The sequence below is a fragment of the Hesperophylax consimilis genome, chromosome 24, assembly GCF_061612785.1.
Source record: "Hesperophylax consimilis isolate HC1 chromosome 24, BYU_Hcon_1.0, whole genome shotgun sequence".
NCBI classification, from domain to species: domain Eukaryota; kingdom Metazoa; phylum Arthropoda; class Insecta; order Trichoptera; family Limnephilidae; genus Hesperophylax; species Hesperophylax consimilis.
Window position 1 is genome coordinate 22,500,297 of NC_142859.1, and position 27,284 is coordinate 22,527,580.

At 34.0% G+C, this 27,284-nt stretch overlaps 1 protein-coding gene across 1 annotated transcript in view; it reads left to right on the forward strand.

The window, feature by feature from the left end:
* The window catches only part of LOC149412099 (endoplasmic reticulum metallopeptidase 1-like), a 59,338-nt gene extending 35,875 nt beyond the window's left edge, over positions 1-23,463 (forward strand). The window contains exons 15-17 of the mRNA XM_089646369.1: positions 1,998-2,119; positions 15,747-15,919; positions 23,182-23,463. Of these exons, the coding sequence (XP_089502495.1) occupies positions 1,998-2,119; positions 15,747-15,919; positions 23,182-23,346 (460 nt within the window). The 3' untranslated portion in view covers positions 23,347-23,463. The remainder of the gene's footprint in view (positions 1-1,997; positions 2,120-15,746; positions 15,920-23,181) is intronic.
* Positions 23,464-27,284: the final 3,821 nt, after the last annotated feature.

Sequence of the window (27,284 nt, forward strand, 5' to 3'; positions counted from 1 at the left end):
GCGGATTTGCGTTTTCAAAAATCTGCTGCATCCACTTTATTATTTAAACAAGCAGTTTGACTAGATGGCTAACTTGAACTAGGCAGAGATGTGCAAAATGGGTACCCAAAACCATTTGAAATGCAAAATGGAAATGGGTCAAAATTTTTCCATTTGAAAATGCAAAATGCAAAATGGTTTTTAGAAAAACATTTCAAATGCAAAATACCTATTTTCAAAATGCATTGAAAATGCAAAATGGTTTCTCAGGTCAAGCAATTAAAATAATTATAGAATTTTTAAACAATTTTTTCATTTAATAATGGACATCAATATAAAACAAACATATTACATGATGGTAAATCCAAAAACACCACGACTACAGATTATGAAACCACAAAAAATTTGCGCGGGACTAATGTTGCCAACGTAAAAACATAGAAACTGCTATCTAACATTTAATATTACAGCGTCATGGCCCCATGTTCAGTATTTTTTGTAATGGTATCACTCAATTGCCAGGGCTCCAACCAGGGAGCAACTTGACAAATGTAAATTATCTCTCATATCGAGGTTGAGGACCGACTGATATTTGGGGCTTATGAAAAAAAGATGAGTGGAGATAGTAGGAAGAATGTTGCAAAAAAGCATTTAAAATGGAAAATACATTGAGAAAAGCATTTAAAATGCAAAATGGTTTTTATAAAAGCATTTAAAATGCAAAATGGAAAATACCCATTTTGCATTTTGCATTTCCATTTGAAATGGATTTATTTGAAATAAAGCACATCTCTGGAACTAGGTGGCTAACTTTGACTGACTTATTATGGTACCTACCTGCCTGAAGAAAGTTCGAAAAAAGAATGGTTATTGTTGCACACTAATGAAAACATCTGAAAATATTATTAATAATAACATGGAAACATAACGTTGAGCATTGAAAGTCACGGTTCGTCGATTCTCCTCAAAAAAAATAAGGCCAAATTACCCTAAATTTGGAAATCACAAACCACACGGTCACTTTTAGGGAGTGAAGTTGCATGGGTTATTTTCAGCCCAGTACCGGAAGTTTTGTTTATTCCTCTCCACGGAGATGGAAGTGGGCCTCGCTACTACGAAAAAAGTTGATTCAAAATTTCTTTGGAGTTATTATAATATTTATTTTGCGTACTGTTATACTTTGAAATCTTGTATTATTTTGTAATAAATAAATAAAATTATTTGAAATATTACGAGTACATAAATTTGAAATGTAGCAAAATTTCCACTTTAACCCCTCAAGCTAATTTGTAAACTCATATGATCTCACAGAAATCTTACTGTTGTGGCGAGAAATATGATCTAAACGGTGTTAGAAAGAGAAAATACCATGCTTTATATTCAAATCTAAAAGTTAACCACAGTATAATTAAAATGTTCACCTTCATGAAAACAAAGGTTCTGACCGCATTTAATAAAAAAACTTATGAGACTTCTTCAAAATTATTTTTTACTAATTATTTTTATACGAAACAACAAAAAAGTGAAGTGAATATAATAATTGATATTTATTATACATTTATCTAACAAAATAAGAGTGTTTTTTTATGTTTTTCATTATCAGTAATTTTATTTACAAAAAACGTAAAGTGAACCATTTTAAAATTTGGTTCCATGATAACTCCTCAAAATGACAATTCAACACAACTTTAAAATGTGATATAAAGTCATTAAAAGTGATGAAACAAAAACTATGTTAAATAGTTATATATGTAACCTATTTAACCTAGTTTTTTTTTCATCACTTTTCATAAATTTATAACACTTTTTATAGGTGTGTCACCCTTTTAAATAACAGTTTTCAGTTACGTTTAGAAATATTCCATTTATTTGGATTTTATTGCAAAGTGAAAATACTCCGACCTTCTTACAGAATAGGCCTGAGGAATTATCTCTCTATATGCTCTTTTCAATTCGATGACGTAAGTACTATTAATATGGAATGTTTTAACCGATAATCTGATGTTTCACCTCCGTAGTCGGACCAGCAGCTGGATCCCTGCATCAGCTCCCAGCCTTCCTTCTTCCACTGCCTTCACCATCAAGGAACGGACGTGTACTCCAAACCCTCCCAAGTGCACCGTCAAACTCCTCGTTAAAGGTATGATCACTATCAATTGTTATCTTTATTAGTTATTTAATTCAAATATAAAGCTAAGGGCTATCACCCTTTCAGCATGACTTGATACAATTGTGTTTTCAGCATATGCAAAGGTATAATAATAATAATAATATTTGGCTAATTTATATAGTGCCGTTTTCGTGAGAAATCACCTCAAGGGCGCTGTACAAATATATTTCTTAAATAGTTAATACTAGAACTACTGACTTATCTCTAAGACTTATATCTAGTGACTTACGACTAAGGCCTATAACTACTATCTTAACGACATATATACGAGTATTTACATATTTAGCAACTTACAACTAAAATTAATATTAACAATCTAATCTTACTAACGCCAGAAGAAGAAGGAAGTTCCATTATATTAGGGTGTTTTTATTGTTAGCTGGATATATATGTTAACCTCTCAGACAAAGACTTTTATTTACTTTGTGTTCCTTTGCGAACTGTCAAAACGTGAAAATTTTTGTGATATTTACGAGTTTTGTTAAAAGCTTCATAACTCACGTTTTGGGAAACGTAGCCTCATTCTAAAAAATGTTTTGGAAAGATTATGAAATTCACTATCGTATTGTATTATTATACGTAAATATTTGCGTTTCTAAATATACATTTTCTGAAAACGTCAAAAATATGTAAAAATCGCTGACCATTATTTCAAAGCTGTGAAAAATGTACTTTTTTCTGAGTATCATAAAGAAATAACACTTTATATATTGAAGAAATATAATTAAAAACTATTAGTCACCTCAAAATATTAACCGTCCAAACTAAAATATTTTTAATAAATTATTTAGAAACGCAATAAATTATGAACGAACAAGATGACAGATCCAATCGACTTAGATAATGCACCTCTACGTTCCATAGATATTCTTGAATACAGACGCGTAGCGTTATTCATTATCGATACTCTGTTTTTTAAATCATGGCAATCCGTATACTAGTGTTGGAAATAAATCGATTTTTGTAAAATCTCGCGCGTTTACGTGAAAAGACGTACTAATGTCTTGACCTCTTTTATCATATTTACGTCTTTTGACATTCTAATGTTCTGAGTGGTTAAATGAATGAAATTAATGAATAGAATCAATCGTCAATCTTAAACGCATTTAGGTGATTCATCTGCCAACAATTAAACCGATTGACTTGTTATGTTCCCGCTGATATTGTCCATTGTCCATTGGTAGGCAAGTCAATCGAAAAATTGAATGAACAGAATTGCTAGATAATGTAACAATTACAGTATAAAAAAAAAGAAATATTTGGATAGAATGACGGATTTATGGAAATGAGTGTCTGAAAAAGTGAGTTTTTAGTTTGGATCTAAATTCTGTTGGGCTGGTTATACATCTCAATTCCATAGGAAGTTTATTCCAAGCCTTAGGGCCGGATACTCCAAATGCACGATCACCAAACTTAGTGTTCGGATTTCGCTTAGGCTCTTTCAACCTTCCAATTGCAGATGATGTCGCTGATCTAAGACTTGACTGCCTTAGACCAGTATTTTCCGGAATGCATAGCTCAGTAATATACGGTGGCGCCATTTCGTTGATAGCTTTAAACACTATCCAGCATAGCTTGTACTGGATCCTTTCAGGACACTTCAGCCAGTGAAGATTTCGGAGGTGCTCCGAAATGTGCGAAAACTTACCCCGGTGATAAGCCTTGCTGCGGCGTTGAACACTGATGAGAGTGAGCGCCAAAATGCCTTCGTGTGTGATGAGAACGTGTTTCCATTACATGTCAAACACTAGTAATAGTCAAGAAATAACATTATATACTTAAAATTATTATTATTTCAATTGTTTCCTGAAGATTTTAAGCGCCATTAGAGAAAGTGAGATAGTGAACATAGCAACACATAAGTGCAAGAATGACAACCTACTGGTAAGTCATCTCATACAGCGTTCCGAATTCGTTTTAGTCTAAGCGAGCAAGCGTGTTCTCATGAGAAAGTGTTTCCATTACATGCCAAACCGTAGTAAAATCTAAGAAATAAAATTTAATTCGTAAATAAATGCTTATTTCTTATTATAAATAACACAACTATTTAAATTTTTTGAAAGTGAGATAGCGAATACAGATATACAGAGCATATAAGAATGACAACGTACTGGCAGTAAGTTGTCTTGTACAACATTTGGAATTCGTCTTAGTGTAAGCGAGTAAGCATGTTGCCATCTCAATCATACCCGTGATATAGAATGTAGTATTCGACGCAACTTTTAAGTACATAAACGCTGCCTTTGAATATCTATCTTTGAATGAACCTTGGAATTAAGAATTTACTGGAAACTTAAGTGTGTTTGTTGATTGCAATATTTTATGTTACCTGCATAACTTAATGTTTACTGGTTAACAGTTCAGGCTAATTTGTTGGCTTTTAGGAACAACTCGTATGGTCTTATAGAGAATCCTTGTATCTGCCTTACGATTTAATAAAGCAATACTTACACTTTCTGAAATTCCCGTCAATGATACATTCATATGTTGGTACTCTCAATACTACATGCGGGGCTAAAAGAAATATTAGTACCATTTAATTAATGCATATTTGGTAGGCACCGGACATAAAATTAAATTGAATTAGGGTATTAAGGCAATTTATATTTTAACAATTTTTAAATATTTTGTATGTAAAGAAACTTAATCTAACTTAACATAACCTAACCTATACATACCTGATCTAACCTAACCTATGTTAGAAATGGGGGGATTACGTAGGGCGCCAGTGTTAGGGATGGAGCTCCCCACGTTATAGCTCCTTGTGGCGGCATTGTTAGAAAGGCAGCTCAGCGTAGAGTTATGAGAATCCAAGTAACGTGCTTACATGAGCCGTTCCGGGTGATGCAAGAGTTGAGAGACCCTGGTGGCGTTACTCACAGTCATGGTGGAGTAATAACCATGGTGGTGCTCAAACATACGCGCCATCGCGCGCGTATCAGACTTCAATGATGTAGCCGGCACTTCGCGTTCGAGACCGGTTTATAGCAAAACATCCACACATGTGGTCAAGGCCAAAGCTAGATTCCGAGTGAGGGCGGCTAGCGGCGGCCGAGAAGCGGTTCGAGCTTAGCGTGGGTTGCGCCGTGCGATGTGCGCAAGCCGCCAGTGTTGCCAACCATCTCCGTTTAATTAGATTCGCGGGGCTTTTGAGAACTACTTCGTGACACCTAACATATACTAACCTAACCTAACCCAATCTTTTCTAATCTAACCTAACCTAACCAAACCTACACTAACCTATACTAACCCAACCCCTACTAACCTAACCTAACGTATACGAACCTAACCTAACCCATACTAACCTAAACTAACCTAACCTAACCCATACTAACCTAAACTAACCTAACCTATACTTACTTGATCTACAATAACCTAACCTAACCTAACCTTATACTAACCTAACCTATAATAACCTTACTATTTAAATTTTTTATTTTAATTTTAAAAACATGCCTAAATATCTTTATTTAACCGTTTGGGTGCCAATCGTCGATTTTCGTCGATTCGTGTTTTAACGAAGATTGCCGATCGTCGATTTCCGTCAGTCGTGTTCTGATTCGCGCGTACGTCTCTACGTAAAATTCTCATTTTTTCGAAACGCCTGGACTTCGGGATCCTCCTCCCGCGTGATTCTAAACCAATATTCTTTAATAAAACACCGAAAAAATCATCGAAATCCTTGAAAATTCAAAGAATTTATGGGGTTTTAAAAAAAATATATAGTTTCATAAAAAATAATGTTTTTTTGGTGGCATTTTACAAGCAACTGTATAAATTTTTTTGGCACTCAAACGGTTAATTTTATTTTATTTCCAAGTTCCGCCAAAATAGTACCTACCTAATTTGCACATAGAAAATGGTAATAACATCTCTTCTAATGACTCCTATAGTATCAGGAATACCAACATCATCTGGCGCCCAGTTCAGACATCACAGCCTCGGCGTTCCGCCATTTGCATAAACCTTGACTACTAACGTACGGAAGTAGAAAATTAATATGGTTCTGAAATCATTCTTGGATCATTTTCTATCTTTAAAAATGCTGTTTGACATACTTTAGCAACATACTGCTCAGTGACCAAAGTAAAGCACACATGTTATTTTTGGAGAAACTAATTACTGATTTTAATATTACATAACCATAGATGACAAAAATTTCACAATGAAGTTATTGGTTGTCATACAAAAATTATGTATACATAATCACAATTATTGCAAGTACAGACATGTGTGATTATAATTTTTTCTTTGTTATGTAATATGTAATTGCTCACCGAGCGGAAAAATAATCACAATGTTTGATAAAATGATATCTTTAAACTTTGTGTGATGTTTTTATAGGTAAGTAGCATCTAATCACGTTCAATTCAAATGAGCCAGCCAATTTATATGCCGTCTTATAAAATTATCAAGTGGGGTATTGATAAAAACAATCAATAATCATAAATAAAGAAATTTTGAAAAATTCTGCAAATTATAAATATTGTATTATACGTATCCAGCATTTTTCAATGAAATTCGTATTTACGTAAAAACTGCAAAAACACTCAAACTCCGAAGCCGCTTGATACTGTGTCGCCGACACAATTAAAAATCTTTACATCACAATTACTCTATCAAATGATATGCTATATGTGATTAAACAAGAGAATTACATAGTGATATAGCAGCAGAACATGAAACACATCTGAAAATAAACATCCACCACCTCACTCGGAGCCACCAGTCAACGAAATGACCACCGCTAAGGAACCGACTCAGTATTTATGTTGATCCCCCTCCACTACTCACCAGAGGGAATTCCAAGATGGCCGACGCCTCCAACCAATCACAGCACAGCATAGCCCATTGATATTTTAATCAAACAATAATTACAAATTCAAAAGTGACTATTAGTGATAACATCAGACTCAATTTACGGGAAAATGGTCGTAAATATAACCACGAAACAAATATCAACTTCAAGACATGATTATATGCTAGCATAATAACATGAAAAATCACACGTAAATATATTTATTGCTCTTTGGGAAATGTTCAAACCAAAGATATATAACTTCAAACTCAATATGAAAATTTGTAAATTTTATTATAAAATAAATAAACGAGACTTGAGGTGATGGTTTAGGTAAATTGAACTGACTTGGTTAAAGGTATCACAACACGTATCACACAACGGTATCACAACACAATATTACATTACTCTCAGAAAGCCAACTGCTGAGAGGAAAAAATACCTAACCAATTTACTCCTCACTAAAGAGGGGAACCTCCTCCGAGAGGGCCCTATTTGAATTTGTTTTATAAATAGAGAACCGAATTCTACGCAGAGTCAGTTCAACAACAACCAGCTCTGAAAGGGAATCCTCTCAACTGAAGAACCATCACCAAGTCTCCAAGAAATATTTTCAAGTGTTAGTACTAAATTCAGCTTTGCCAGTAATAAATTCTTTTCTTCAGCTCAGATTTGGAAATAAATTCCTTTCTGAACTTGGCTTCAAACTTCACCCCAAACTTTCACCACACTCGCCGAGACCCGAGACTGAAACGTTGACAAGTATACCCAGCCTCCTATGCATATACAGTAATTGTACAGACGGTTAATTGTCTCGTACAAATATTATTGTACATTTATAAACAATTTTAGTTTATACTATCGTAAGTAATCTATTAATTTTACTGTCTTAAAATGGGAAATCTCTAAATTTCGGCAGTCAAAACTTTCTTTCTTAAAATTGTAAAACGCAATGGTGTCATGAATATTGCAAAAATTTTTTTTTTCCTGATTTTCTTGAGCAGTGCAACGATGTTTGACTTGTATTATCAAATCCATTATGAGCTACGGAGCTTTAAAATATACATTTAACTGTTTTAAATAAGATAAGATTCTGGCGGCATGAAATTTACTAAGTATTTTGTACAGAATTTCTAAGTTAAGGAAACGATTTTCAATTCGTTATGTGATTTGCATAATGACTAAGGAGTTTTGAAATATCCTTTTTTACTCCATATGTGGAGGCTTTTTGCATATTTTTCAATTGAATCTTGGGCAGATCCGGCGATTAATAATAATTTTCAACTATTTTTGTGAAAATTAAAAAAAAACCTACCGAAACTCTGCTTGCTGAATCACAAGAAACTCTCAAACGGTGAGCTCTGGCATCATGAAATTTGCAGTGTTTCTTTTCTGCCTAGAATTTATAGTTCAATGCAAGTATTTTTAAGTCGTTTTGCAATTTGCACTATGTCAACTGTCATAAAATACAACAAGACGACATCATATTATTGTTTGTTGCGTATTTTTCATAATTCAACACACGTTTATAATATCTTAAGGTATGGGATTGTTCATATTTTTGTTGATAAATATATTTATATATTGAAGGTATTCTGGCAAAACACATTAACTCTATAATCACTGTTTTGAGAAAATAAGCAGTTATGTACCCACTTCAAATTCAACTGCAGTTTGTGTTGATATAAAAATATAATACCTAAACATATTCAAAGACAGAGTGAGGAAACTAACATACATCTTTAGATGTCTAAGACATATATATATGTACTAAATAAAGTATTTATTTATTGTTATTAAATTTAATTTGTAGAACTTTTGTAGAACAATTTGCCAAACATCTCCTAGATGAAAATCACTCACTTAGTGATAATAATAAACCAACTCCGTTACACATACAAAATAAAGGCTGTAAACTGAATCTTTTAGAGCAGTTAGAAATTAACAAAAACTCTAATAATCCGAAAGCTATTCTAATTAATGAACAAACAAATATAATTTGTTCACCCCTACTAGATATCTTCAAACCTAGTGCAAATATGAGTGCACTATGAAGTACTTAATTATGCTATTAAAATAACCCTATGAGTCATCGTTTGGGAATAACTAACATAAAGACATTCAGTCAAATTTAAACATTACAGTAATTGGCAAACTTTACTGGGGTGATAACCATTAATAATTTCTAACATTTTAATCAGAAATCAGTAATTGAAATTAAAATACCTATCTACAAATAATATAAATGTATCGTCTGTAAGTGGGCTACCCACAGTTTGATAATGCCTTCAGAGGGCGAAACAGCTGTCACGCGTAATAATAATTACACAGCAGAACTTGTTTAAAAATAAACTGTTTTTTATAAACCTAATAACAATATTATTGAATATATAAAAAATAAATACTAAATAAAGATTTACTCGGAATGACATACTTTACTTTCTGCCAATCACTAATACTTCTTCTTCTTCTTCTTCAATGGCGCTACAGCCCATTTCGAGCCTTGGCCTCCTTTAACATGAGCCTCCACCGCCCTCTGTCCTCGGCCGTCTTCTTCCAATCTGCAACATGGAGTAGTCCTCTGGCATCTTTCCTGACATCCATTCATGAAAGTTTGTCGGGTACGTGCCGATACACCCTGTATAGTTCCCTTGAGTACTTAGACCATAGGCCCATTGTGTTATCTCCCATTTTTTCATGGAGGTGGCCTCAGCTCTCCTCTCCACTCCTCCTTGGCTCCCTGAAGGCCCCACGAGGGATGAGGACTTTGTCTCTCCTCTCCATACCTCGGTTCCCTAGTGAAGTAGGCTTTAATTTCGGACAATAATTTTATCATTGGGGTTGTTTGATCAGTACTATGTAAAAAAAATATTGTTTAGTATTGAAAGAGTTTTGGATAATATCTACCATTTTTACCATCATATACCTACTGTCATACCTACTATCCATTTCCTTCCTTAAAAACAGCCTTACCGACACTTGAAAATAAGAAGATTTTTATTATTTTTTTGGTAAACTAATGTTTAAGACAAGATTTTTTATGCATAGCACAAAGGGTAACAATTATTTTATAAGCAATAATTATTAGATTTTTCAATGTGGATGAGTGTTTCAGGCTAAGAATTATTGCTTATAAAATAATTGTTACCCTTTGTGCTATGCATAAAAAATCTTGTCTTAAACATTAGTTTAACAAAAAAATAATAATCAATATTTGACAAGTTCTAGTATCTTCACAAAAAAATGTAGACAATTTGTCTCGACGCCATCTAGTGAGAGAGTTAGCACTTACAATGCCTTTCTCATATAAAATAAAGTTGGTTGTTTCAGGTGAAAAAAATGTAACAAGCAGAAATTGTTGAATGAAACACTAGTATATATTGAATTATTTCGCGGATAAGAGATAAGCCGCCATAGCTCAGTGGTCAGAGCTGTCGACCGGAAATCGAAAGGACACGGGTTCAAGTCCCGTTGGCGTCATGTAACTTTTATCAGGAGATTTTTCAATGTGGATGAGTGTTTCAGGCTAATAATTATTGCTTATAAAAGAAGATTTTTGTTGCATTGTAAATTGTCGCAAGTACAGCAGTCGAATTTGTGTCGTGTAGCAAGAAGGTGCAATCGTAGTGCCCTCGTTGTATTATTCACATACTTTGTGCTAAATATCAAAATCATATTAAAGATTATCTCGTTTCGGATGAAATTTCACCCCGTGAACAGTGCAAGTTCGTCGACAGCCCTATTGCGGGGATTCTGGGGAATTTGAGGTAGGCTGTTCCTACATTCCACTTTTTCCCGTGATTTATTCAAAACCAATTGAATGAGTTCTTCATTGTCGTGTTTATTGTGGATTTGATTTACGGTTCATTTACGTGTAATAGAACACGTTACAAATATTTTCAATGCCTGTTTGAAATAAAATCCATTATCTCGAATGGGACCCTTGTTTTCGCCCGCATGAAGTGTGCTAAGTAAAAATGTAAAATTTCCGACTTATATATATTGCGAAATTTTTTTTAATCAAAATTGAACATTTGTCACACGGCAATATGACCTAATTTTCCTGAAAGGTTGTAAAGAGATTTAATAAACGGATAACCAATTGAATACCAATTGATTACCAATTGCTCTTGTCATATATGATGAACAATTATCCATTGCGATTAAATATATGCAACATGAGTTTACGTCCCTGATAAAATGGTCACATGACGCAGGTCTAATCATTAATACCAAGAAAACTAAATTGATGCACATACGGTCTCCACATGCTTCATTTCAGATCATGCCTAAAATAATTTCACATAACTTTATATGTATTCATCAAAACATTTTACAGCCCTGTATGTGTGAAAGTATTGAACTGGTAAATGAATATGTTTATTTGGGGGTGACTGTTGATTGTCTTTTCAAATGGGATACACAAATAAACAAAACTTGCAAGCGGCTGAGAGCGATAGTGGGTAGGATATACAAACTGAAATGTTTCGTTCCGGTGAATATTTTAAAAATTATTTACCTATCACTCGCAGAATCAACTTTACGGTATGGTTTAACTACTTGGGGTCACTCTTGTAAAACTAATTTAAACCACCTGCAATCAGTACAAAATTTTATGGTTAAGTTATTAGCTCAAAAACATATTTTTTCACAGAGACGAAACATATCATTGTTTTATCGGAATTTAACAATATTACCGGTGCAGGCCTTATTATGGTACAAAATATTGATTCAACATATATCTGAGTCTGATTATAAAAGGAAAGTGAAACATGAATATAATACAAGGTTTACAAAGAATGAAGGAATGCTTGTTCCAAAATATAATAATAAATACGGACGGCGAACGCTAGAATTTAACGTGTTAAAAATGCTTAACATGTTACCCATTAATATAAAAAATTGCGATTCTACAAATAGATTGAGATATATGCTGAAACAATGGTTACTAAATAGAGATAGTTTATATTAATTTAGGTGTGTTAATTGTATAGTTATAGTAATAATATTATGTGTGTATGTATGTAATTGATCATTAACATCCTGTTGACAAACTGCTTTATTGCAGTTTAACAGGATTGTAGCTTGAAAACCAATAAAAAAAAAATAAAAAAAACACAAACTAATTTTCCCGAAAGGTTGTAAAGAGATTTAATGGATAACCAATTGATTTATGATGAATAACACAAAGTTAGGTTGGGCTAAGTAATCCGGTAAGGAATTATCTGATTCAGTAGTTTGCCACTTTATCAGTTGCCTGCTGCTAAATTTATGACTAACGGATGTTATATAAATGCTGCCGCGTTATCAAACCAGGCAAAGGAATACGCCATAATTTTATGTTAAAATAATTCATTGATTAATATAATCAAATGGGAACCAGAGTATAAATCACCCTCATGTAAATATGTTTTTATTTTAATTATATATAAATCCGGAATGTACAGCCTTGTGACCTTTTTGTCAATAGAATCAATATGATTAAAGAAAATAAGATGTATAAATATGTAACAATCTATTATCAAATAAATGTTCCTTTTTTCCGACTTTATGTCCGGGTTAAATCTTCCAAACAGGAAAAACTAAACCCTTCCATACACTTTATGTCTGGGTTAAATCTTCCCCACAGGAAAAACTAAACCCTTCCACACACTTTTCCACAAATGATCATCTAGTCAATCCACATTATGCAAGTGCATTATATAAGCATAATAAATACAAAATAATACAAAAACAACACGTCAAATCACCAGAGATCAAATGGGAAAATAATTCACCGACTCCAGATATTTTCATATCAGAGGGTTCGGCTCGGTAGAACTCCTAACTGGACCTAAAAATCCTACTGATCCCTCAATATAAAAATTTAAAAAACCTTTCGTAATCCTACATGTATTTAAACTGACTGATTTTTGCATTTTTATATATAAATTCTTTGGCAGATCTAATACGCCTAAATTTTGAATAAGAGAGCTAGGTAATAGTGCCAGTAGCCGAAATAACAAATGGTAATATTTTTATAGTTTGATAATGTCAACATCTTTTAATCTCATTTCCTTCTGTGCATATTCTTATTTTTTCAGAAACAAATTTTTGAATATTACAGTAATTTGGAATAGCGACATCAATGATATAAGTTATTTTTTAATTTCGTCATGTAAAACTATATCGGGTCTATTATGACTAATCGTTCGGTCTGTTAGTATAGTTTTATCATAATATATTTTATAAAATACATTTTCTAAAAATGAATTTGTTTCATATTCATAACCTAGTTTTTGTTTCATCACTTTTCGTAACTTTATAGCACTTTTTATAGGTGTGTTGAATTGTCATTTTGATGAAATATCACGGAACCGAAAAATTTGTACCCGTTGAACGCCACCGGGGCCGGTAGACACATTTTATTTATTTTAATTTTATTGATACATGATTTAGAGAGTACATGTGGTTTTTTGTGATATTTAACGCTCCATGGTAGGGATGACCCTGTGTTATGGCGGGTGAATTTTACAGTTTACGGACATAGAATCATAACATTACTATAATATAAAAAATTATAAAAAAATAATTTAATTAATTTATTTAATTTTTAAAAAGAGAGACGAACATTCCCGGGTTACGAATAACCTGACAATATTTGAAAATCTCCTACTACCATCACAGTAAGCTGAAAATGTTGCTTGTGTTGTGATGGAGGACTAAGCCAGTCGAGGAATTGAACACACTACGCCTGGGTGGGACCCAAACGCGATGTCAACTCGGCCACCGACCGTTTGCATTCAAAACATTCTTTCATTTCATGGCATTTTGCACTGTACAAAATGTTTGTAGCTAAATAAATCTTATTCAATTGGTAACAAAACAGAGAGAGAGAAACAACGAGAGTTCTTACTTTTCGTTTCGTAAAGAGCAGCCATTTAAAAATAATAACTAAGTTACTACTGCGTCATTCTTCAATTTTGTTTTTTTTTTTTTTGTAGAAATATTTATTTAAATGTAGAAATAAAAAGTATAATATAACTCAAAAGGTGCAAGTATAAATAAAAAAATATTAAATAATATGTAAAGGTAGGTATAAAATAAAAACCACTTTATACCATGATTATTTTTTATGTTTTAATGTTCTTCCATAATAAGCAATTGCTTGTGTGTATGGGATGAGGTATTATTTAGATTTTTTTTTTTTTATAATTTTTTTTTATATTATTATTTTTTTATGATTATTATTATTAATTTTTTTGTTGTTAAGGTTTTCTGTAATTTTTTTTAATTGTGTTTTGAATATTTATTGAAGAAATTTGTTCCTAAGTATTTTTAGTTTTGTTGACCCAAAGTTTTTTTACAAATTGGAATTGGTAACATGTATTTTTGCCTGAGATTTGCTGTGTTTTTGAATGGTACGGTTTTGTTTACTTGTAAGGTTGAGTGATACAGGAATAGAGTATTTAATTTTCTGACTTTAAATTCTTTGAATATGAGTTCAGATGAATATAAAAATGATTTCTTTAATATTATTTTAATTATTAGTTTTTGCGCAATGTAAAGAGGTTGTGTGTGAGTTTTATGATAGTGAGGCGCCTGATATGATTATTTAGCTTCATGGAAAATATAATAAAACTTCAAGAATATTTTCGTTGTTCTTTAAAATATTTATTTATGACGTTAGAGATTAAAAATAACATTTTTCTGAATATAGCTGGGCAAACTACTTACGGTAGATTATATACTATTTTTATAAATATTATCTGGTATGACGGTGTAATCTACAAATGCGTAATTTAAAAAAAAACTAGTTATTACAAAAATAGAATCTTCTGGCGCACTCGATTATTTAACGCCAACACATAACGGAGGTATTAGGTTGCAGAAGCTCAGTGTTCCAAAGGTTGATGGTCAATGTTTTGAAAACTAAAATAAAGTTACAGCAAAAGTTCTTGTTGAAAGTCCATCCCATGAAAACTAGGATAAAAAGTAGCTACCACTGTCGAAAAGGTTGAGAGCCCATGCTCTAGAATATGAAAAAAAAAACTTTTATTTTTGTTTCTCTATAACCTCTACTAACACTGTCACCATAATAATTTTTGTTTGGTCGTACGCCTCACGGATTCGCTGAAATTCTTCATACAAAAAATCGATTTCAGCTACAACATCAATAATTCATTTTTATGTAATATTATCACTCTAGAACACCCAAAAGTCACGAGCCGCCACTGGCAGACACGAAGAGTTGAGGGGTTCTAATTATAATGAATTATTACCATTTTTTTTTTTTTTTTTTTTTTTTTCTTAGTTTTGTCAACAGTGATTCATATCAAAGCTCTCGCAAATACAATTACATTAATTAAAATTGGTTGATACTATCACTAATTACAGACAAACACAACATTGATGAACACAACACTGTAAGTAAAGAATAATGTACATGTATGCACCTACATGCATACATGTATACACACATACATACACTTACATATACATTTCATAACAGCAACAGTAATTATTTTTTAGATCAACACGATAGGTAGCTTTAAGTCTTGTTTACATTTGATTTGAAGGTGGCCAATGATGACATTGACAAATCAATGGAATGACTTTTATATGTCTCGTTAAAATTACGGTACATTCTCGGTAAAGGTGAGTCACACGAAACGACTCTATACAAATCATCCAAATATTATTGTTACTATGGTGACCGTGTTATATCAAAATTGTATAAAAATAGACTGTAAAATAAAATTGACACTTTATAGGCGCTTGAGTGACTTATTTGAAGTACATATTTCATTTAATTTGCAGGTCCGGATAGAGTAACCCTGACCTTTGCCCCTAGAGAAAGGGTCACCCTGGCGGGTTGGGATCTACCCACAGTCCCCCTGAACTCCGGAGAATGGCAGGGACGTCCTGCCTATTTCATCAACGTGGTCAGCGAGGGTATCACGGAGGATTACGCACTCACCCTTCAGTTCAATGTAAGCCTAAACAACTTTTAATTGGTAGAAGTAGTGTGGGGTTTATAAGGAAATTATATCACGAGAATAATTGGAAAGTATGTTGCCTGTTGTATGCTGATTGCTAATAGTATAGAAGATCTACAGTCTCTCGTGTCTAGGATGAACGAAGTATGCATGAAGAATGAGTTAATGATGAATGTAAGTAAGTCTAAAGTAATGGTGTTTGAAAGAGAGAGTACGAAAACAGTGTGCAATATAATTGTGAATGAGGAATACTTGGAGCAGGTGGATGAGTTTGTGTATTTAGGAAGTATGTTTACGAGAGATGGGAAGGCTGACAGAGATATTGAAAGAAGGGTAAATGCAGGTAATTCCGTTAATGGAGGACTGAACGCCGTTGGCGCTAACAAAAAATTCTCCAAAGAAGCGAAGTTAGCAGTCCACAATGGAGTGCTGGTACCTACCCTGATGTATGGAAGTGAGGCATGGAACTGGCAAAGAAAGGATGAAAGTAGATTGAATGCTGTTGAAATGAGATCCCTGAGGCGTATGTGTGGTAAAACCATGTTTGATCGTGTGAGGAATGTGGAGATCCGCAAAGAGTGCAAGGCTGATGTAAGCGTAATGAGTAAGATTAAGAAAGGGACGCTTAGATGGTTTGGGCATGTAGAGCGAATGAGCGAAGATAGGAGTGTAAGGAGGATATATGATGCAAATGCGAATGGTAGCAGAAGTCGGGGACGCCCGAGGAAGACTTGGCACGATCAAGTGAATCAGATACTCGAGTCGGGTCATGTCAAGAGTCAGAATAATAGAAGAGTATTATGAGACGATGTATGAATGTGAATGAGGCAATGAGAGTGTGCCAAGACCGAGTTGTTTGGCGGTCCGTCCTCTCTGCCTACCCCTGCGGGGAAACGGCGTGATGGTTATTTAGTTAGTTAGTTAGTTAATGTGAATAGTAGAAATTGCGGCACGATCAGGTGAATGAAATACTTAAGTTGGGCTATATTAAAAGTCGGATAAAACAGAAAGTATGTAAGAGATGATGTATGAATGTGAATGAAGCAAGGTGTGTGTGCCGAGACAGTTGTGTGGCAGTCCAACCTCTCTTCTTACCTCTGCGGTAAATGGCATGAAGGTTAATCGGTTAGTTAGGTATTTTTTTTTAAACATTTCTACAGTAAAGCAGGTATTTTCCTTGCTGAAAAGTCAATAAAAATATTATCACTCTAGACATTATGAATTCATAAATCCTGAATTATGCTCTCTAAATGAGTAGAAAATGTGAATAAAAAAACCTTGAAATTTATTCTACAAAAGTAGAAAATGTGCACTGAAAACCTTGAAATGTGTGTGGAAATATTCACTAAACATGCTCTAAAAAAGTGTACATTTACACAAAAAAACCTTAAAATTTGTCCACAAAACTCACTTTTAGTTAATTTTTCTTTTTCATTATTTTAAAAGAATATTAAAAATTAGTTTTCTGCCATTAATCTTTGCAAACATCAATTCAATCATAAGCCATGTATGTAGTTATACTAATTTAAAAATTAAAAAAAACTACACCCTATTGTTTGTTCTAAACATATTGGTGTATCTCATGCAAAAAAAACGTTAACAATTGGAAATCCCTAATTGCAATGATAAGTAGTGATGCCGCCGGGTCTCATTTTCGGGAACCGGGTACCCGTTTGAGGAACCGGGCGGGTACCCGGGTTTTTAAACATTCAAAAACCCCGCCGATTTCTGTAGCGTGTATTTGAATTTTGCTGCCATGTATTGGAGGATGGAACCAATGTTTGAATGGTGTCGGAATACACTGGTTTGTAGCTAGGCTCCATATAGGCTACTAGCTCCCTGAAACCAGGCTACTCCACCATTTCTAATGGCAAGTGGTGCCGCGCAATCATCGAAGCAGTCAATTTAGTGATGTTTTCTTGTCTTTTGGTATCACAAGTCCTGCCACTTGTTACTCCAAAGGAAGTAAGTGTTGGCTGCTTCTTGCAGCCAACTTCGTTGTTCTCGTCTTTTTGATGGATATTTTTAGGTGTTTGCCCATAGCACTTGTCGATCCACTGTAAAGCATTTTCGAATTGCAAAGACCGCACAGCACTTTTTGTTCTTCTGGTAGCTCTTTAAAAAAATCCCAAACAAATGACACCTTTCTTTTTACTGCACTCGTCATTGTAGCTGCTGTTTTAATAATCACTCGACAATTATAAAAAACACACTGATTAATTAGCACACGTTGGGCGAGCGTGTGGTAGACGAGTTTTGGTTTATGCGCATGACTGGGTCGGGTGGGGGTAGTGGGAGACATGCAGCCCGTCGGTTCACGCGGCTAGCTCGCAGTCGACAGCAGTCTAGTCACAACAAATAACAGTGACTCACAACGCCGGATGCATAGTGTGGGATGACGTATCGTGTTATTATACCGAGACAGCTCGTTATACCATTGTTTTATTGTGTCTACAGTTAAAATAAATATCAAGAGGTCGTAAATAAATAGAACAGCATTCATCACGTAAACAATTCAAAAAAATTACACGTCTTGAAATTAGAGCCGGTTCTTGTTGTCAGAACCGGGTCCTGTGGGAACGGGTCAGAACCGGGTACCCGGCGGCATCACGAGTGATAAGTAATTTTTTTTTAATACCTTACATTATGTGTAAGTAGCTAAATATTATAATTATGCATACTTCTACAGTAGGGTGTGTCGCTCTCCATTAATAGTAAAAAAGTGCATTATTTTTAAGCGCATTAGGTCTCAAAAGTTGCGTATGATCTGTAGCTATTCGAAAATGTAAAAATAAACTAATTTGACATTTGTTATTGGCTCGCTAAATGGTCCGAACTTTTAAAAGAAGTTAGATTAAGTTTGTTACAGAAATAAAATAAAGGGTCTATTTTTTAAATTCTGTAACAACTTAATTTTTATTGTATAACTCCAGTATGTTTTTGAAATATAGGAGATCTATTTATTAAAAATCTGAAAGGAAAAATAACACATTTTCTGTGACAAATTCAAGAAACATGACAATAACGTATAGCAATACTTTTGAAAAAAATATGTACAACAATACAAAAATAATTGTTGCACAAATTTGAATGTTAACATAGCATAATGACAGAATTCCTTAAAATTTAATTAAAAATATAATTCAAATTTTGTCTTTATATTTATAGCCCTACTAAAAAAAACTTGGTGTAAATAATATGCGGCGACTAAGGTCAGAACAGTGAAAAATTTGACTTACTACCAAGGCGTTTATTTGGTTAAAAAGTTCAAATTTTACCACACCAACGTTGAACGGATGTGTAAGAATCCAATTAGTAAGATGGATAGAATTTAGCTTGGTGCAAATATACACTTTTCGACCATTGCCAGCAACAGAAGAAAATGCCTGTAAATCAATTATCTGTATTCAATTACACACATCTTTCCACTAATTGTGTGTGGCAAGGCAATTCAGGGAAACTGAACCTTTTTATATTTCTTTCATTTCATAATTTTAACAATTTGTCCGTATTTATGTTGTGTAAATCTTGTGGTCTGCCAGTCAATTAATTCAATGTAGTGTAATTAAAGCAAGGGTAATGTATTGCAGTTGATAAATGTTTGAAGAACCCTGTCTTTAATGATCCTTCTCCCTTACACCTTTTTCTCCTCGGAAAGCGTTGAAAGAACAATGTTTTACAGGTGTGCAAAAATCTTGCAAAAATGTGATTTTAAAAAAAAAAATTTTATTGATTAAATTATAACATTGTTAGGGCCCGTTCCCACTTCCGTTTTCAAATCGGAGGCGGGTCCCGTTTTAAAAACGGATGGCCAATGGCCCTGTTCACACTTCCGTTTTAAAAACGGATCCGTTTTAAAAACGGACCATACTCTACGAAAAAAAATTATTGTCGATTCAACAAAAACATGTTATTTGCTCATTCTTCAGTAATGGTGCGCAATGGACGACGATGAAGCTCTTGTTGTCATGTTGTACTTATTAAAAAGAAGGAAAAAAGTGAAAAGAAAATTTTGGGTACACCCAATCATAGCCGAATGATTTTCTGTAGGAATTTTCCAAGTATTAATTGGTGAGTTGAGAAGTGATGAACTAAAGTTCTTTAATTATTTTAAAGTAATAATAATGATTGGATTATTTATATAGCGCCGTTTTCACCATGAAAAATCACCTCAAGGGCGCTTAATGGCTTAAGAGAATGTCTATCACTTCCTTTAACCATCTACTGGAATGAGTTTCAGAGAGCTTAACATATCAAAATACAAAATTGAGAAAGTGCATTTGTCCTGAAGAAAGGCTATCGATATTTTAAAGTAAGAAAACAATAAACTCTCAAATATTTTTTATTATGTGTTTATTTAACTAATACGCTCTTCCGTGCATCTCATTAAAGCTTTAAAATTTAAAAAAAGTAAACTTAAAAAAATAAAAATAAAAATTTTGATGTACAAAAGTTGTGTACACCAAGTGTTTTGTTTTTATTTAGTTAAAGATAAAATATTACCATACTCTTTCTTCGACCAGTGGTATTAAATTTTCGGGATTTATTTCCTTATCCATTATTGTAGTTTTGATTTATTTACTTAACAAAATAACCAAATACAAGCACGCAGCGTGCCTGCTTCCTTGCGACAGGGAGCGGGCGGGGAGGGGTCGGGGTTTGGCGGGGACTCTGCCGGAACGACTGGACGACAAGTGTGAACAGCTCCATACAACACTATGAGCGAGCGTGTTCCGACACGATTTGAAAACGGACGCGCTGCGTAGGCGAGCCATCCGACAAAAAATGTCGGATCCGTTTTCAAATCGTGTCGGACAAGTGTGAACAGCTCCATACATCCACTACAGCCACTAGGGCATCCGTTTTTAAAACGGGACCCGCCTCCGATTTGAAAACGGAAGTGGGAACGGGCCCTTACAGTAATAAACATAATATATGGCAAAAACAAAATAGTGAAATACATTTACAAGGATTCTACGCCAATTAAGAGAGCTAGCTCTTGAGCTTGGTGTAGGAGTTTTTTCATAATTTTACTACATTTTAATGTACAATGATACTATAAAATAGTGAAGTACAGTAAATATAATCTTAAATACAGGATGTCTTAACGTTAAAAATTTATAATGTGGCATGAAATGAAGTGATTGGTGATGTTATGGTTGTTAATTTTTAAAAATATAATTTGATCTTTTTTTTTAAATGATACCAAATCTGTTATTTTTTTATTTCTTCGGGAAGACTATTAAAATATTTTATGCCTTTGTAAAAATAATTATTGTTCATTTGTTGTGTTGAAAATAGTGGAATTTGGATGTTATGCTTATGCCTCAATGATGAGTTAAGCTTAAATTTTTTTTATTACATTTTCTTTGAAAATTTGTAATATTGTGTCTTTTTTATAAAGGTCTTCAATTTTTGGTACTTTAAAAATATTGAAAAATGTTGGTTGTTTTTTCAAAATTACTTAAATAATTAGTTTTTGTATCACCTTTATAGGATTAAATTTTTTCATATGCACCTCTCCATCCAATGATTCCATACTGAATTAATGATCATTGGATGAGGAGGTGCATATGAAAAAATTGCTAGGTCGTTAATTTATGGGGGTATTTTTTTTGAGATATCATTATCTCAGGGATTTCATAATTTGCGTATGACCGAGATGTATGTATATCTCGGTCATAAAGCTGCAGGCCCAGAAAGAACCCCCTATAGTATAATTACTTATATATAAAAGACCAATAGTCATCCACTGACCTATATATTTAATATTTGATTGATTGTTTCCCCCATTCTTGAAAACTCAAGCATGAGTGGAGATAGTAGGAATTTAAGCTCAATATTCATAGCTGGAGATAAGGCTGATACAAAGAATTACAGACCTGTAGCCATACTGTCAACTATTTTATTTATAAGAATTTTATGCCTTTTCTATTAGAAAACCAACACGGTTTTATGCCAAAAAATCCACAGTATCTAATTTGATGACATTTTTGCGATTGGTTGCCGTCGGAGTGGACTCGAGACACTAGACAGATGTAGTGTATACGGATTTTGCAAAGGCATTTGATCGAGTTGATCATGATATTTTACAACTCAAAATGTTCAAACTTGGCTTCGATCAACAAAACACTTATCTTCTTTGCACTCCTGTTTGTATTCTAAATGAAAAATAAATGCAATCCGACCTTGAGACTGCAAAATGGTCAGAAAAAAAAGTAACAATGACCCATACCCTCTCTCAGAAGCCCATAGTTTTTGAGTATAGCATTAAGGCCGATTTAAACCAAACGAGCGAATGATTATAGTCCGCTGTTCCAAAATTATTTTGGTGTAAACAGTTATAGAGCATTCTTTTGGTGCTCTGAGTGTATTTGCCAAACTTTGTAGAATGCTCTAAGAATGCTCGTTTGTTCAATGTAAACGCCGCAAGCGCGCTCGAACAGTTGCCTAAAGTATTTCTTTGTGTTTGGATGCGATCGCTCCTTGAGTTTGTCTCTTCAAAGTGTTTGTGTGTTCTTAGAACCTGCCCTAGAGCATCTCCAAGAATTATACTTCTTGTTCTCATTATTTTTGTTATTCTTTTGGTGTAAATGGTGAAAACGTATAACCGTTTACACTAAAAGATCAGGAAAGAACTCTCTTGTTCCAGCTCTAGCTCTACACATGTTCGTTTGGTCTAAATCCGCCTTTAAAATGCAAACGTTATGCCGAGTCAATAGCGTTAAAGATCTCCGTATCGTCTTTGATTCCAAATTGACGTTCTCGGACCACATATCACGGCTCACTCCAGCAAGCAAAAAACTCCTGGTGTTTATCATCAGAACATGTAAACAGGTTAATGACCGAGATACATTGAAAGCCTTGTTCAATGGCATTATAAGAAGTAAGCTGAAGTATGTTAGTGTGTGTGCACTCTCCACATAACTAAATATATAAATATGCTGGAAAAAATCCAGAAAAAAATCCTCAGGTACGTCTATATGCGGACGCGTGGAACTTATCTGAGGTTTATGCAACATATTAAAACGTTCCCCAAAGATATCGTTTCTACTGCCACACATCAGGTTAGGTTTAGACTGCATGTAAAGCAGGTAAGGGGTATATTTATAGTTCATAGTTTTTATCTGTGTCCCTGGGGTGTTCTCGACTTCTTCTTCGTACTTGCGCTTTGTGCATCTTCTCTTCGTCTATTTGATCTTTATATTCACACCATCTTGTCCCTTTCTAATCAACTCTTTCTATTCATTTTCCAGGTGACTTCGAATCTGACAGCTCCTATTTTGGACATAGGCCTTGCGGGAAACTTTGTCCATCACGAGAAAGAAAGGACCCAGGAGTTTAGAGCATTCCTTAATGAATTTCCCGAATGGACTCAGATTACTGGGTGGATCAGTTCGTATTCTGCTTATGTTATTTGATAGATAGCCTTTGAATTTATTGTTATTTAATTATAATCTAAGAAAATGATGTAAACAATATTTATAAACCTAGTTAAATGTGGTTTATACAAATTATCCTGAAACTGTGTGATTAAACGTGGCTTTTCATGACAAAATAATTTCTTTTTTAAACACAGCACATTTATGTTGTGCCACCATTTTAATTAAAAATAATAATCACTTGTTTTTAACCACTTCAGGGTTTACTGAAAAATTACAAATAATGTAGACTTAAAGATGTAGTGGGCGAAAGAATCGAGAGCGGGAGGGGTGGGGGAATTTTCTGATTATAGGTAATATTTAAATTCTTCTTTAGACTCTTTCTAGTTTCTAAAATTTACAATTTCTCATTAATATGTGTAAAATATCCAATTTATCTAAACGGATACCATCAAGACAATAGTCACAACGCTCGTGCGCTCTGGTGGAATAAAAAGATACTATTAAACACGGTTACCATCTTGGATTTGATGACACACAAACAAATCTATAGATGGATGAAATTAAAGGTGGTCAAGTCAAAACAGGACTTCGCTACGGTCAAGCTATTGTTTACAAATATATAGTGGTTTAAAACCAAAACCCTTTTTTCGAGAGGGGCTCTTGTTTTCGTCTGTATGAGGTGCGTTAAGAGACATGACCGCTTCGCGATATATGGAAGACCCTATTGACCCACCTTCGGGTCGAATGTGTTTTTTTCTTTTATGTTTGTACAGGTTAATAAGCAGTGCACTGTACATGTTTGAAATAACCTTTTATCTATTAAAAAAGTACTCCAGAGGCTGTGTATGAAAAGACTGGGACTGTAATGGACTGAGGCCACTGAAGAAGCATAAGCAATGGGTCACCAACCCAACTAAAGGGAATAAAATAATGGTAAATGTAAAACATTAGACAAAACACTTAATGCTGAGTCCGGGCGAATATAAAGGTCCAGTGCAAATTTCTTGAATTTGTTTTAAATCGCTTTCTCTCTGGTTTCAATCCTGGGATTTGTTTGCAGCAATTTTATCTAATCTCCTCTTCCATTCTTCCCTGTCTTGTGCGGCTCTTTTGACTTCTGCATATGATGAGCAGCGCATGTCCACCAGCAGGTCCTCCAGGTACTCTCGGCGTGGGCGTCCCCTAGAGTTGGTCCCCTCGGTCATACCCTCTATTATGACATGCAAGAGGCCTTCTTGTCGTATAACATGGCCGATCCATCTTGCACGCGTTTCGGACAAGGTCCTGAGCAGGTGCCTTCCTCCTTCGATTCTTTGGAGAACCTCCTCATTTGTAACATGGTCTCTCCAGGAAATTCCTAACAGTCTTCTATAGGACCACATCTCAAAAGCCTCTAGTCTCCGTTTATCTCTTTCGGATAGGCACCATGTTTCGCAGCCGTACATCAAGATACTCCATACATAGGTCTTGATGAGGAGTATTCTCAGTTTTGGTCTATATTATTGGATTCTATTATTTTCGACCTTTTATTGAATGCAAGCCTAGCCTGATGTATACGGCTGTCGACCTCGCTCTTAGACCGACCGTCCCATGTTATTTTGCTCCCGAGGTAGACAAACTCCTTGGTGTTCTTTAGTGGAACTCCTGCCATCTCTACTCTCATCTGATGTTGCATTCGGCCTACAGTCAGCAGCTTTGTTTTGTCTTTATTAAATCGCTATATCTTCAAAAATAATTAAAATATTTAAATAAAAAATTCTACGTAGTAACTCAGCATACCCAAGCTATAAAAGTACTAAACGAAAATCGAATATTATTTGATATGCAACTCAATTAATTTTGTTATATGTTTATTACGGTCCGTGTATCGGTATTTGCTCACACCTGCTTTATCTAAATACGCCCGACATCTCTCGCTCGCTTGCACATAGGAGTTGAGTGGGTGCGGAATGGAGAAAGAGTTTCGAATCAGGTTTCACGGTCATAAAAACTCTTATTCCAGGAATTGAATTATTTCACTAACAAATAATGTACTATCCTTTTGTACCAATTTTAGAACCTTCTTTATCGCTTGTCTAATATGATAAGAAGTTCGAAACTCATCATGCAGAAATATTTTACATTACTTACTTACACTTGCACCAACAACCGATTTTAGTATATTTAATTACTACCTGTAAAATCACGCACGTGATAAAGTGTGTAAATTCAATATAATATTTTAATCTTCTAATAAATAAAATCCAGATATTATATTATCTACAATAGAAGTTATAAATTTGTTTTAGACCACTTTAATTTTAATTTTACTCTACCGGTTTCGGAAGCACCCTTCCTTCGTCAGGAGAATATTAAAACTAACCTATGACACAAAATGTTGACAGATATATACACAAAAAATATAATTTAGGTGTTTGAGTGGAAGGTTAACAAAGGGGGACGGGTAATTGGGGGAATTCCAGCAATAACAGAGCGGTTTACTGGAAATATACCTAGAATGGGACTAAATGATAAATTAATTTGGTTATTCAATATACTAGCGTTATTATTTAGGGATTTTTTGATTTCAAGAGCTTCTAAGTTTTTTTTTTTGTTTTTTTTTTTTTCACAGTTTGATAATGGCCTCAAAAGCCGAAACAGCAACAGTCACATTAAAAACTGTAAAAACAGAACTGTAACAGAAATACTTGCAGAACTTAAATAATTATTATAACATTATTAAATTTGATTTATTTTAAATTTATTTAAAAAATTAAATGGAGTTCTACGAATTAAACACCAAAACAATAAATAGCTTCTAAGTTATCTAATCTTTTGCTTTTATTAAATATTTTATTAGATAAGAGGTGTTATTTTTGTGTTATTAAAAGATCAATGGTTTTCTTGCTTGTGTGGCACGTAGCACCGTCTTGTTGAAAGTAAACGTTGTCCAGATCAATACCATCCAATTCTGGCCATAAAAAATCATTAATCATCTCTCGATAGCGCAATCCATTCACCGTAACTGTTGCTCCAGCCTCATTTTCGAAAAAGTAAGGTCCAATGACTCCGCCGGACCATAAACCGCACCAAACAGTCACACGTTGAGGATAGATAGGAGTTCAACAATAACTCTTGGGTTTTCCGAGCCCCAGATGCAACAATTTTGCTTTTTGACAAAGCCACCGAGGTGGAAATGGGCCTCATCACTCATGATGATTTGCATTTGATTCACTCAAGTGAATTTAAATAATTTCAATGCGTTGTTGAAGCGTGTATCGTTCCATTTTTATTAATGGCGTAGTTTCTACTTGTCAAATGTCAAAAAATGACAGCTTCAAAAGTAACATCTACCGAAATAGCGGGCTATTCAAAATAACACCTCTTATTGGAAAACCCTGTAGTAAAGCTTACATGTATTTAAAACAGCACAGTACATAATAATAATAATAAAGAGTTCAATTTAAACTAGTCCCAGAGAGAACTCGTATCTACGTCGTCGACGACCGTCCTCTTCCTTCTCACACGTCTTTTATGAAAATGAAAAAGACGGAAGATACTAGAACAATGTCTTATCAATAAGTTTTCAGCTGGTTTCAACGTAAAAATTCGGTTACTTATTGTTATACATACTCAAGACACTTTATTATTTAATACTGTAAGACTTATCCGTTACAATGTCCAAACATAATAACACAAAACATCATTTCCAATTATATAAGTGTGTAATGTTCTAAGTTCATTATTGCTTCTTTAGATCTTAGAAAATTTTAACCCACTGAATGCTGAGCAACATTTAATCTTTGTTCTTGGGATAATTTGGCGAAAATTACCAGCAATCATTTTCTACAACTACACACAACTGCAACTACATGGCGGACCAGATCGGAAGATTCTTTATTCCTCTCCAGCAAGACTCTCGATCTGTTGCCTAGTACCGCAGTGAGAGTGATGAATTCATACTTCCGTCACTCCTGCCTACACTTTGCCTTCAA